This window comes from Psammomys obesus, unplaced genomic scaffold (assembly GCF_907164565.1).
Source record: "Psammomys obesus unplaced genomic scaffold, mPsaObe1.curated_primary_1811, whole genome shotgun sequence".
Lineage (NCBI taxonomy): Eukaryota > Metazoa > Chordata > Mammalia > Rodentia > Muridae > Psammomys > Psammomys obesus.
This window is the reverse complement of record NW_026596131.1, coordinates 16,663,578-16,677,108: the sequence shown is the minus strand read 5'-3', so window position 1 is coordinate 16,677,108 and position 13,531 is coordinate 16,663,578. Positions and strand designations below refer to the sequence as shown.

The following is a 13,531-nucleotide window of genomic DNA, read 5'->3' as shown; positions in this document are numbered from 1 at the left end:
CTCTGCTCAACAGTTGGTCATAAATCATTACAGAAATGTATGGATGGTCTTACAAATTTAAAAATAGAATTAATATATCATCTAACAATTATACTGCCAGGCATATTTTTAAAGAAAATAAAATCTTTATTCTATAGATAAAGTGCCACTTAGATTTTCATTGCAGCTTTGTTAACAATAGGGGAGACACAAAAATGACTGACTGTCAACAGATAAATGGATAAAGAAAATTTTTGGTAAAGGAGAGAGAGAGAAATGCATAGGCACACACATGGAGTAAAATATTATATATAGCCTTAAAATGCCTATCTTTGCCACAATACAGAATAACCTGAATGGCATCATGATAACTAAGATAAACTAAACACAGAAAGACAGTTTTCCTTATATGTAGAACTAAGAAAGTTGTACAGCTAGAGCCCCAGTATGGCTGCCAGGAACTGAAGGATAAAAGAAATGAAAACATACTGGTCAGAGTATGTAAAATTATATGTATTATATGTATATCAATTCCAGGCCTGAAGAGATTGCTCACTTGCTACAATGTTTACTGTCAAAGCATGAAAACCCGAGTTACATCTTCAGTACCTACATAAAACAGGGTGTAGCAACATACAGCTAAAATCACAGAGCAGTAGAGGCAGACACAGGAGCATCCCTGGGGCTTCCTAATCAGCCAGGCCAGCTGAGCTGGTGAGCCCAAGGTTTTCTATCCCATAAGCAAACAAAGATGAGTAAGTTCTAAGATTCTAAAACACACCACATTTACTATAGTTAATAATAATCTTTCATACACTTAAGAGTTGATAAAACATCTTAAATCTCCTCATTACAAAAGTAAGTAACAAACATGGCAATGTGTTGGCTAATCTTATGTTAACTTGACACAAACTATAGCCATCTGAGAGGAAGGAATGGCAATTGGAAAAATGTCTCCTTAAGACCGGGCTACAGAAAAATCAAATCTGTGCTGTAGTTTCTTAATTAATTATAGATGTGGGAGGGCCCAGTCCATTGTGGGCAATGTCACCCTTGGGATGGTGGCTCTGGTTTCTAGAAGACAGCAAGCTGAGCAAGCCATGAGAAGCACACCAGTAAGCAAGCACCTTCTTCCACACCTCTGTATCAGCTCTTACCTCCAGATTTCTGCCTTGCCTGAGTTCCAGTCCACACTACATTTGATGATGAACTGTTATACGAAAGTATGAGTGACATAACCCCTTTCCTCTCCTGGTTTCTTTTGGTCATAGAGTTTCATCACAGCAGTAGTAACCCTAGCTAAGATAGTAGTCATTTTTCATTGTTCATGTATATATAAACATATATATTTATGTTTTATTTTATTAAACATGCCTCAATAAAGCTGGAAAAACATTGGCTCAAAAAAAATAAAAAAGAAAGTAGGAATAAACTCCTGAGTGAATTCCAAAAGAACATAAATAAGCAGCTAAATGAAATTCAGTATATGAAATTAGAATGAAAATAAGGAGGTAGAAATGCTGAAGAAAAGCCAAACTGAAATGGAGTTGGAGATGAAAATGTCCTTAAACCAAGAGAGAAGCATGGGGGAAAGCCTGAACGACAGAATGGACCATGTACAGAACAGAATATCAGGGCTTAAAAACAAGAAGAAGAATTAGATTGTGTGTTCAAAGAAAATGGCAAATGTTTAGTCACATAAATGGTATATACAGATAATTGGGAGGATGTAAAACACCAATGTGTGAATTATGGACATAGAAGATCAATTCTATGTCAAAGATATCTAAAATAGTTTTAGTAAAATGTAGAATAAAAATTTCCAAATATGTGGAGAGAGGTACCTATCAAGGTACAAGAAATATGCAGAAAAGTAAACAGAACCAGAAAATAAACTCCTCAACCAAATCACAGTCAGAGCACGTAGCCACTGTGATGTTCGGTGTTACTTGTAACTTGACAGAGTCTAGAATCACCTAGTAAATAGGCCTCTAGGTGTGCTTTGGTCTCTACCACGGTTTAAATTAACTGAGTTAAGATGACATGCCCACTGTAGGTCACGCCCATTTCCAAGGCTGGTCCCTGGGCTGTGTAAAATGGAGGAGGTTAACTGAGCACTAGATAGCCAACATTTGTTCCTTTCTACAGGTTGCCCTTAGAGGCAAAGTGGCCCACTCCTTCAAGTTCCTACCATGTGGCCGCCGTGATGGTCTATAACCTGCAACTGTGAGCTAAAGAGACTCTTCCTTCCTCAAGCTGATATTGTCAGGGCACTTTGTCACAGAAACAGGAAAAGATAGTAAAACACAGAGAACAAAGCATATAAAAGCTGCAAGAAAGACCAATTCATGCACAAATGGAAACCCAACAAAATAATAGTTTGTTTTCTAATGGAAACTCTAAAAGCTAGAAGGACCAGAGCTGTCAACCCATACTGATGTAAATGGAAAAAATATCTCTGGAACCAGGAAGTACTGTTGCATATTTTTAATCCCAGCAACTGGAAGGCAGAGTCAGATGGATCTCTGAGCTCAAGGCCAGCCTGTTCTATAAAGTGAGTTCCAGGACAGCCAGAGATACAAAGGAAAATCTTATCTTGAAAAACAAAACAAAACAGAGAGAGAGAGAGAGAGAGAGAGAGAGAGAGAGGTGTTTCCTAATATACATATCTATATTAGGAAAAATTTGTATGGAAAAATAATGTCTATGATAAAAACAAGCTAAAGAAATTTATGCCCACTGCAGAGCAAAAAGAAGGATAAGCCTACCCAAGATACTATTGAAAATAAATAAACAACATTAAAACAGTTAAGTAAAGCAGTATAAAAAAGAAAGTCCAGTAAAATTAATAAAAATTAATGCCCCTCAGGTGAGGAATGGATACAAAAATTGTGGTACATCTACACATTGGGATATTACTCAGCAATGAAAAACAAGGAAATCATGAAATTTGCAGGTAAATGGTGGGAACTGGAAAACATCATCCTGAGTGAGGTATCCCAGAAACAGAAAGACACACAGGGTATATACTCACTCTTAAGTGGATACTAGACATATAATATAGGATAAACATACTAAAATCTGTACACCTAAGGAAGCTAATCAGGAAGGAGGACTCTGGTTAAGATGCTCAATCCCCGTTCAGAAAGGCAAAGAGGATGGACTTCGGAGGAGGGAGAAAACAGGTACCCGGACAGGAGCCTACCACAGAGGGCATCTGAAAGTCTCTACCCTGCAGGGCATCGAGGCAGATGTTGAGACTCACAGCCAAACTTTGGGCAGAGTGCAGGGAATCTTATGAAAGAAGTGGGAGATAGTAAGACCTGGAGAGGACAGGAACTCCACAAGGACAGTGACAAATCCTAAAAGTCTGGGCACAGGGGTCTTTTCTGAAACTGATACTCCAGCCAAGGACCACTCATGGAGATGGCCTGGAACCCCTGCACGGAGGTAGCCTATGGCAATTCAGTATCCAGATGGCCTCCATAGTAACAGGAAAAGGGACTGTCTCTGACATGAACTGATTGGCCTGCTCTTTGATCACCTCCCCACTGAGGGGGGAGCAGCCTGCACAGACATAGCCCATGGCAGTTCAGTGTCCAAGTGGGTTCCATAATAATGGGAACAGGGACTGCTTCGGACATGAACTTTGATCATTGGCCTGCTCTTTGATCATCTCCCCCTGAAGGTGGGGGAGCAGCCTTACCAGGCCACAAAAGAAGACAATGCAGCCACTCCTGATGAGACCTGATAGACTAGGATCAGAGGGGAAGGGAGGAGGACTTACCCTATCACCGGACTGGGAGAGGGACATGGGTGGGGAAGAGGGAAGGTGGGATTGGAAGGGGAGGAGGGAGGGAGGTACAGGGGGGATACAAAGTGAATAAACTGTAATTAATAAAAATAAAAATAATTTTAAAATGAAAAGAAAATTCTCCACTTCTCTGAATGAAGATTCTTAGATTGACATATTATCATTTATTTCTTGGGTCATGTGAAATCTCAGATGGAATTCAATATATCTGAATAAAATATCTAGGTATCATAAAAAAATTAAAATTACAAAGCAACTTTTCAGTAATAATTCTGGTTATAAACAGTCTCAATTTTCCAATCAAAAAACATAAACTGCTGGGCATAGTAGTGCATGTCTTTAGTCCCAGCACTTGGGAGGCAGAGGCAGGCGAATTCTGAGTTCCAGGACAACTTGGTCTACAAAGTAAGTTCCAAGACAGCCAGGGCTATACAGAGAAACCCTCTCTCAAAAACTATCAGAAAGGTTGAGAAAACAGATTTCTTTTCTGCCTACAAGAAACACATCTCTGTGCCCAGATTTCTTGGTTCTGTTGCTCTCCTTGTGGAGCTCCTGTCCTCTCCAGGTCTTACTATCTCCCACTTCTTTCATAAGATTCCTTGCACTCTGCTCAAAGTTTGGGTAAGAGTCTCAGCATCTGCTTTCGTACCCTGATGGGTATCTGGGCACAGGGGGCTTTTCTGAGACTGACACTGCAACCAAGGACCATTCATGAATATAACCTAGAACCCCTGCTTAGATGTAGCCCATTGCAGCTTAGTGTCCAAGTGGGTTCCCAGGTAAGGGGAACAGGGACTGTTTCTGACATGAACTCAAACTCAGTGGCTGGCTATTTGACCACCCCCCTGAATGGGAAGCAGCCTTACCAGGCCACAGAGGAGGACAATGCAGCCAGTCCTGATGAAACCTGATAAGCTAGAAAGACACCTCAACTTCAATGTAGATACTACCTTAAGTTAAAAGGATGGAAAAAATATTTCAAGAAAATGAAGCCAGAAAAAAACAAAAACAAAAAACAAGCATTTATGGGGGTCAGGGGAGAGATGGCTCAGTGGTTAAGAACATTGTCTGTTCTTCCAAAGGTCCCGAGTTCAATTTCCAGCAACCACATGATCCCAGTATAGATGGCTCACAGCCATGTATACTGGGATCTGATGCCCTCTTCTGGCATGCAGGTGTACATGCAGAGCACTCACACATAAAATAAATAATAATAATAAAAACGAGCATCTATCACTATTCTAATGCATTACAGTTACTACCAGGGTAGGCCCCAATAAGACTGCCGTGCCCAGGGGTCAGCAAAGCGTATATTGATGAACTACTCCACAGTCTTTTTCCTTTTTATGCTTAGAAGGTTATTAAAAATTTAAGTTAATACATCAGAAATATTACTTACTTCATGGTATAGTTAGTATCTCATAATCACATTAAAACATCCTGTAGTGTCTCACAGGTAGCCCTAGCTGGCCTAGAACTCACTCTGTCAACCAGACTAACTTTACACTCAAGATATCCACCTTCCAAGTCTTGGAAATAAAATCATGTGTTGACACACCATATGCAAGATAATATTTTTTCTGTTTTAAGGGGTTTAACATATATAAGAAAGAAACTCTGTAACTTTTTAAAGATCTAGCAACATTCAAGTATATCAGAATCTGGGTCATCATTCAAGGATTCTTTTCAAAATTTCTATTGACCTGATTGAAAGAAAGACTCTTCAGAAGCTAGTGAGCGATTTAAAAAATTATTTTATTAGATTTTCTTTTTCCTACCTTTCATATTATTTGCACAAAAATCACCTAGGAAAATATGAATGTTGTGTTAATTAATTTTGATAATGATTTAATAATAATAATAATAAATAATATTGTGTATAGAAACAAGTCTTAGAAAAATAAAAATCACTATATCCAACTTAACAAGAAATTAAGTAGTAGCATTCAAGAAGTTTATGAACTTTGCTATTGGTTGCTCTGCACAAACTGATTTAAGGCCCTGTTGCTGAAGATAACACCTACATAACTCATTGAACCTAGAGATGTCAAATTGGTGCCAAACTAGAGCCTTCGCTGCCACTAACTACTACTGCTCATGGAACTGCAGAGCACTCTGCATGCAACCATAGGAAAAGGTAAACAGATAAAACCCTTTGATCTGCATTGATGAGCTTCCTGGAAGACATGCTAGTACAATCATGGTACAATAATGAGGGAGTAACCAACACTATCTGATTGGAGTTAAGGCTACTCTACAAAATGGAACTCATGACTGATACTGTTCATGTGGTCAAGAACCTAAGAGTAGATAGCCCCCTCCCTCCTCTCCTCTGGTCCCTTCCTCCTTCCCTGTTTCCTCTATCCTTCCTCCCCTACTCTTCAGAGAAAGGGAGTCTCACACACACACACACACACACACACACACACACACACACACACGCACGCACGCACCTGCCCACCAGGACTGAGCTCATCATCTTCCTCTGTGGCCTGTTGAGGTAGCTCCACCAGGGAAATGTGATTGAAAAGCAGGCAACAGAGTCCATGTCAGGGTCAGCCCCAGTTCTTCTTACTTAGGAACTCATATGAGAACCAAGTCATCAATGGGCTACATCTGTGTAGGGGGCCTAGGTTCAGCCCCTCCACAGTCCTTCAGTCTCCACAGGCCCCACTGGGCCCTGGTTTGTTGGCTCTGTTGGTCTTCTTGTGGAGCTCCTGTTCCCTCTGTGTCCTTCTATCCCTCTGCCCACTCTTCAGCAAGGCTCCCTGAGTGCCAATCAAACACTGGGTGGAATTATAATTTCTAAAGAATTTTGAAAATTAAATGAAACTATATTGTTGTTTTTTTAGGAAATTCTCAATAATTCGATTTTACCAATGAAGACTTGGTAGTAAAATGCTCTGAGCCTGCTAGCTCAGAGAGGTAGAGAAGGCACCCAGCTGACCTTTCTCCTCAGCCAACATCCTAGAAGGAAATCCCTTCTCTTATGCCATCTCAAACAAGCCTCCTCAACCTCAATGTCCCCTCACTCTGTGTGTATCTCTCTATCCATCATCCTGATTCTCTACTATTTTTTATGGTTTTTTTCTTACTAATTCTATGTTCAGTTCCTGTCAACTGGTTGCTTATTCCAACTTTTGACCTATGGTTGACTTTATTTGATCCTGTTTACAATATTCAAGCAGAAAGCACTTGGAATAAAAGTATGTGCTAGGACTGAGCCACATCACAACTAGAAACAGGTTTTTTCCAGTAAATAACACAATCTCGGAGTTCCCAGTGTGTTCAAATATCCTACAACCTTATATTAAAAGTTGTTCTTTATATGCATATTGCATTCAGACTCAAAGGCATACAAATGGCTATCATAATTCTGTTATTTTTCTTTTAAATGGAATAAATTCTTAATTTGGGAAAAGATGTTCACAGTAGTTGTAATTTATTAATGGTAATATTTATTCTAATTACTGTATTTTTATTATTTTATTTTATTATTTAAAACAATTTTATGTTTAAACATATTTTGATCATATTCTTCCTTTCCTCTAGCTCCTTCCAGATCCTCTCTTCTTCCCTATCCATCCAACTTTAAGTTCTTTCTCAAAAACAAACAAACCCAATACAATAACAAAAAAAGCCCAAACCAAGAAAACAAAATAAAACCACACCCAAATTAAAAAATATATATATATAACCAAATAAAATCACACAAAAGAGGTGGGGGAAGTGGAGTCCGTTACTCGTTGCTAACTACTCCAACACATGAGGCCTGTCCTGGAATGGTTGATATACCCAGTGTCACTCTACTAGAGAAAATTCCTTATCCAGCAGGTATAAGGGACACTGTAGTGGTCAAAATTTACAATATTGGCTAGGTTTTCATTCATTTATTCATTCATTATTTTAAATATGTAAGACACAAACCATCGCATCGAAGTTGGGCAAGACAAACCAATAGAAGGAAAAGAGCCTAAGAGAAGGTAAAATCAGAGGCTTGCTGCTTCAGTCTCTGTGAGTGCCTCCGAGCTTTGCTTGCGTTGACTTAAAAGGTCTTGTTTTCTTGGTGTCCTCCATCCTCTCTGATTCTTACACTCTCTCTATCTTTTCCTCCAGGAGTTCCAGGTACTCTACTGTGAGGAATTTGATGGAGACAATCTGCTTAGGAGATGAGTGATCCAAGATCTCTCACTCTCTGCATAATGTCTGGCTATGGGTCTCAGTGTTTGTTCCCAGTGTCTGTAGAAAGATTCTCTGATGATAGCTGAACAAGCTAGCACTGAACTTATGAGCAGAATATCATCATAAGTCATTTTCTCACTATATATATTTTGGTATTTTTAGACCAGTATTATGAACTTTTGGCTTTACCCTCATTTGCCCTTAGAAAATTTTTATTATTCACAAATAAAGCATTAAAATATACAGCTAACAAAAGACAAATATAATCTTAGATCACCTAAAATAAGTGTTATCTTAAAAACAGTCCTGCATAGCCTTTATGTGAAATAAACACAAACACAGAAAGAGTAAATTCTACCTTTTAATGAGTACAAAACTAGTTTTACACACTAGAACAAAATAGATCATGTAATATAATTTAAAAATATGGTCTGATATAATCTACCTCGTTTGACTAAAATTGAGAAGTTAGCTCAAAAATATGACTTTAAAAACCAGAACTAAAATGCATTACACTCCATGTGTGGACAGCCATTGCCAGAAACCACTGGTTATTAAGTGACAATTACAGCTAAAGGAATCAGATATCTCCCTGTGATTTATTGACACCAAGGTCTCAAAACCACAGATGCTATTACTATTTTCCTTGGTTATTCAACATAATAAACATGATTAAGATTCTACTCTTGAAGGTACCGCACAATTTGGATGCAGGAAATAGAGACATCACCTTCAAACCACCCAAGGAACTTCCTTCTTGCTACAAGCTTTTGCCATGCAGAGAAGTTTCATACCCGCTGTTGGGGGAGCAAAGACATCAAGGATCTTAACCACGACTAGACGCTGAGTGCTGCAGTGCTGTCCTGCTAGACAAGATGTGTGCACTAGCGCAGCAGTGGCAAGACTGCTCGGGACAAGTCATCACCTTCTGACGGGGTTAGAGGCCTGTTCCATAGGACAGAATCCATACTGTTTGCTATAATCTTGGTCAAAAATCCATGGATTGGGAGGTCATAAGTCCAATTTATTTTAGATAGTCATGTTGTCATATATCTTCTAAATAGTTATATTTATTTCAGAAAACCTGGTTGCTCTTATTTATTGCCAGAAAAGAAACTTTTGCAAGGAAGCAGCAGTCAGTGGAGGCAAGCATTTTTGGTATGCAGAGTGACTGGGTGCTCAGCCTGAATGAGGCATCTATTTTAGTCACCTTCCACCAAGGCTCAGGGAGCATCAAGAAAGAAGATGGAAAAAATGTAAGAACCAAGACATGGGACGAGTGCTATGAATACCATCTTCTGGACATGGCCTGTCTACCACACGCACGATACCACAGAAGCTGTGTGACCTGCACAAGACCTATTCATGATCAAGGCAGCCAAAATCCAGCCAGAGAAGGCAGGTGGTCGCCAGACCCCACCCCTTACCGAGGAACCATTGGCAGTGTGTAGTTGGTGGAAGAGGGAGATTCTTTTATGAGGATATGGCCAGTGTAGGCTCCTCATGCTGCAGAAGATGACCTCACATCTAGGAAGAAACAGTAAAAAAGGGGGAAGGGCATGAAGTTGGAAAGGGTGAGATGGAAGGGAGAAACTGGGTAAGTATATTTCGTTGTAAGCATGTATAAACTCCTAAAACATAAAAAATTTAAGTTAAGCTATTAGCTAACAAATAATGTTAATTTCAGAATTTTCCACTGTCTTATATATGTAGGTACGTAGATATATATTGCCTCTAATTTCCATATAATTTTAATAACATCCAGAATGACTGGAATAATAACAATATCAGCTTACGACTATGATCTGATTCAGAGAAATGAGTATAAAAAATTCCCCCTCTCTTTCACTGGGAATGTTTTTGTATATTAGTTTGTAATTTTATAGTTAGTATATGCATTAATTTGACTGAATAAATAAAGAGCAAAAATTTTAAGAAGAGTAACAAACAGAAAGCATTTTATATTTTTTAATTTATTTATATTTATTACAATTTATTCACTTTGTATTCCAGCTGTAGACCCCTCCCTTGTCTCCTCTCAGTCCCACCCTCCCTTCCTCTTCTTCCCCTATACCCCTCCCCTAATACACTGATAGAGGAGGTCCTCCATTTCTATCTGCCTCTAGTCTATCAGGTCTCATCAGGACTGGTTGCATTGTCTTCCTCTGTGGACTGACAAAGTTGCACCCCCCATGGGGAGGTGATCAGAAAGCCTGTCACTGAGTTCATGTCAGAGACAGTCCCTGTTCCCCTTACTAGGGATCCAAGGAGACTGAGCTGCCATGGGCTACTTCTGAGCAGAGGTTCTAGGTCCTCTCCATGTATGGTCCTGGGTTGGAGTATCGGTCTCTGCATAATTCCATGTAGCATGAGATACTGATTTATGATCTCTTCTCTGCCACCAGCTCAAGGCACTAATTCATTGTAATGAAATTGCAGTACACTGGGCATGGGAGATGGCCCAATGGTTAAGAGTGCTTGCTGCACATTCATGGGGAGCAGAGTTTGGGTATCAGTAGCCACATAAACTCTGAGCATAATCCCATGTATGCCTGTAACCCAAGAACTGAAGAACAGAAACAAAGTCCCTGGAGCTTGTTGATGGTGATACTAGCTGAACTCCAGGTTCAGTGAGAGACTCTGCCACAAAGGAACAAGACAAGAGAGAAAGATGGAGATGCCCAGTACTGCCTTCTGGTCTCCATACATAAGGCATGCACACTCACACATATGATACAAACTCCTATTCTTGCCCACCACCCCAAATATATGTAGATAAAGTAATATCCATGATAGAATACACACACCATCTAAAGGAAAGTAAAACATGACACACATTTGTATGGAAGTTAGAAAAGGAATCTTGAGAAACAGTGCCCAATAAAATGGAGAAGAAAATAATAATAATAACAAGCATATAATTCCAAGTGTAAATGAATTTTACCATTAGTACCAAATCTTACAGACACAGATTGCAACCAAATAAGGCTCTAATTCCAAAATATGAATATGTTATGTTCCATAACATTTTACAGTAATCCCACCTCCTGAAAGGTGAAATGTTAACAACACAGAGTAAATGCCAAACAATACCTTAAAAGGAACATATTACATAGTAACTCTCCATTGTAAAAATAAATTGGAGCCAGAGTAACGGGTGAGGAGTTAAAAGTATTTGCTGTTCTTTCTGAGAACACTGTGAAATTCCTGAGAACCAACAATATGACTATTTGTAAATCTGCTTCCAAGGTACCCAATGCCCTCTTCTGGCTTCTGTGGAAACCAGACTTCAACTTGGTACACAGAAATAAATTTAACAAAAACACTAACATGCACAAAATAAAATTTTTAAGAAACTAAAAACAATGAGCTCTTATTATAAAATTCCATTCCTCCCTTTTTGAAGGGCACAATAATATTCAGGTTAACCAGTACTTTCATTTATTTCTATAAAACATTATTTTATTAATCAAATACTTGAAGGCTTGTTTTACTTGTTTGTTTCTCAATGTGTAAATAAAAGGGTTCAACATGGGAGCAATTGAAGTATTGAGAACAGCCACCCCCTTGGTCAGGGAGGCCCTTTCATTTGCAGAAGGTTTGAGATACATGAAAATGCAGCTGCCATAAGAGATGGAGATGACAATCATGTGAGAGGAACAGGTGGAGAAAGCCTTCTTCCTCTGACTGGCAGATGGAGATCTCAGAATGGTGCTGATGATACAGATATATGACAAGATCACTAGTGCCAGTGTGAACAGCAGAGTGATGGAGGCAAAATAAAGACCAAATGCCTCTAAAAGCCTTGTATCTGAGCATGACAATTGTAAAATGGGGAAGTAGTCACAGCAGAAGTGATCAATGACATTCGAAGCACAGAAATCTAACTTGAGGATAAGCATGAGTAATGGGAAAATGGTCAGAAATCCTGCCAGCCATGAGGTGAGGACAAGAAGGGTGCAAACTTTCCGGCTCATGATGACAGTGTAGTGCAGCGGCTTGCAGATGGCGACATAGCGGTCATAGGACATGGCAGTTAGAAGAAAGAACTCAGACACTCCCATGGAGATGAAGAAAAATAGCTGAGCCAAACAGTTGTTGTAGGAAATGGTCTTGACTTGAGTAATTATTGACCCCAAAAACCTCGGGATGGAAACACTGGTGAACATAATTTCTAGAAAGGAGAAATTCTGGAGGAAAAAGTACATAGGAGTCTTTAACTGAGAGTCTAGCAAGGTGAGGATGATGATAGTTAGGTTTCCACACACACTTAATACGTAAGCTATGAATAAAAAGATAAAAATCACAACCTGAAGTTCTGGTGTGTCTGATATGCCCAAGAGCACAAACTCAGTGATCATAGAGTCGTTTCTCATGTTGATTTATTGTCCATTGAGTCTATTGTTTAAAAAAAAATCAGAGCATAAATTTAATGTAAAGAAATAAAGTTTAAATATTGATATTACTATAACCAATGAAATGAAACAGTATCTGCTCATTCCTGTTAAACAGCAAGCATCTTATTAAAAGGAAAAATAATTGTAGATATACAAAGTCCCCTTCAACAATTATACACAAAAACCCTACATACAGCCATAATTGATATATGTGCAGAGTATCTTTTTATTTGTTTTTTATTAATTACAGTTTATTCACTTTGTATCCCAACTATAGCCCCCCCCCCTTGTCTCCTTCCAATCTCACTCTCCCTCTTCTCTATCCATGCCCCTCCCTCAGTCCACTGATAGGGGAGGTCCTCCTTCCCTTCCATCTGATCCTATTCTATCAGATCTCATCAGGACTGGCTGTACTGTCCTCCTCTGTGGCGTGGTAAGGCTGCTTCCCCATCAGGGGGAGGTGATCAAAGAGCCAGACACTGAGTTCATATCAGAGACATTCCCTCTTTCACTTACTAGGGAACCCACTTGGACACTGAACTTCCATGGGCTACATCTGTGCAGGGGTTCTAGGTTATCTCCATAATGGTCCTTGGTTGTAGTATCAGTCTCAGAAAAGACCCCTGTACCCAGATTTGTTTTGCTCCCCTTGTGGAGCTCCTGTCCCCTCCATATCTTTCTATCTCCCCCTTATTTCATAAGATTCCCTATACAGGATATCTTTGAACTATAGATTTGTACAACAATATTTTAATAGTACCTTAATTTTCAAAATGAAACATTGTTTTCTGATTTCATGTATTATATGCTTTCAGGACTGAATATATAACATTTGATTTTAATTAAATAATTTCCAAACTTCTATGGTTTATTGGTAGAAACTGAGCACCCAATCATATTTCCTAAACTTCAATATAGTCATAGTTATTTGTAACCTTAATGTATTTGCTAAACTGATGGATCAATGGAATCGAATAGAAGACCCTGACATAAATCCACACACTTATGGACACTTGGTTTTTGACAAAGATGCCAAAACCATTCAATGCAAAAAAGACAGCATCTTCAACAAATGGTGCTGGTCTAACTGGATGTCTACATGTAGAAAAATGGCAAATAGATCAATACTTATCACCCTGCACAAAACTAAAGTCCAAGT

The 13,531-nt window shown here is 39.0% G+C and overlaps 1 protein-coding gene across 1 annotated transcript; it reads right to left on the bottom strand.

The window, feature by feature from the left end:
- Window positions 1–11,412: 11,412 nt before the first annotated feature.
- On the bottom strand, window positions 11,413–12,351 carry LOC129665619 (olfactory receptor 6C3-like). Its single transcript, XM_055592404.1, has one exon. It carries the CDS (start codon window positions 12,349–12,351, stop codon window positions 11,413–11,415), a length of 939 nt encoding a protein of 312 aa, XP_055448379.1.
- Between the last annotated feature and the right edge of the window lie 1,180 nt (window positions 12,352–13,531).

Excerpts from the sequence above, each read along its gene's own strand:
- LOC129665619 (XM_055592404.1), bottom strand. The coding sequence starts at position 12,351 with ATGAGAAACGACTCTATGATCACTGAGTTTGTGCTCTTGGGCATATCA.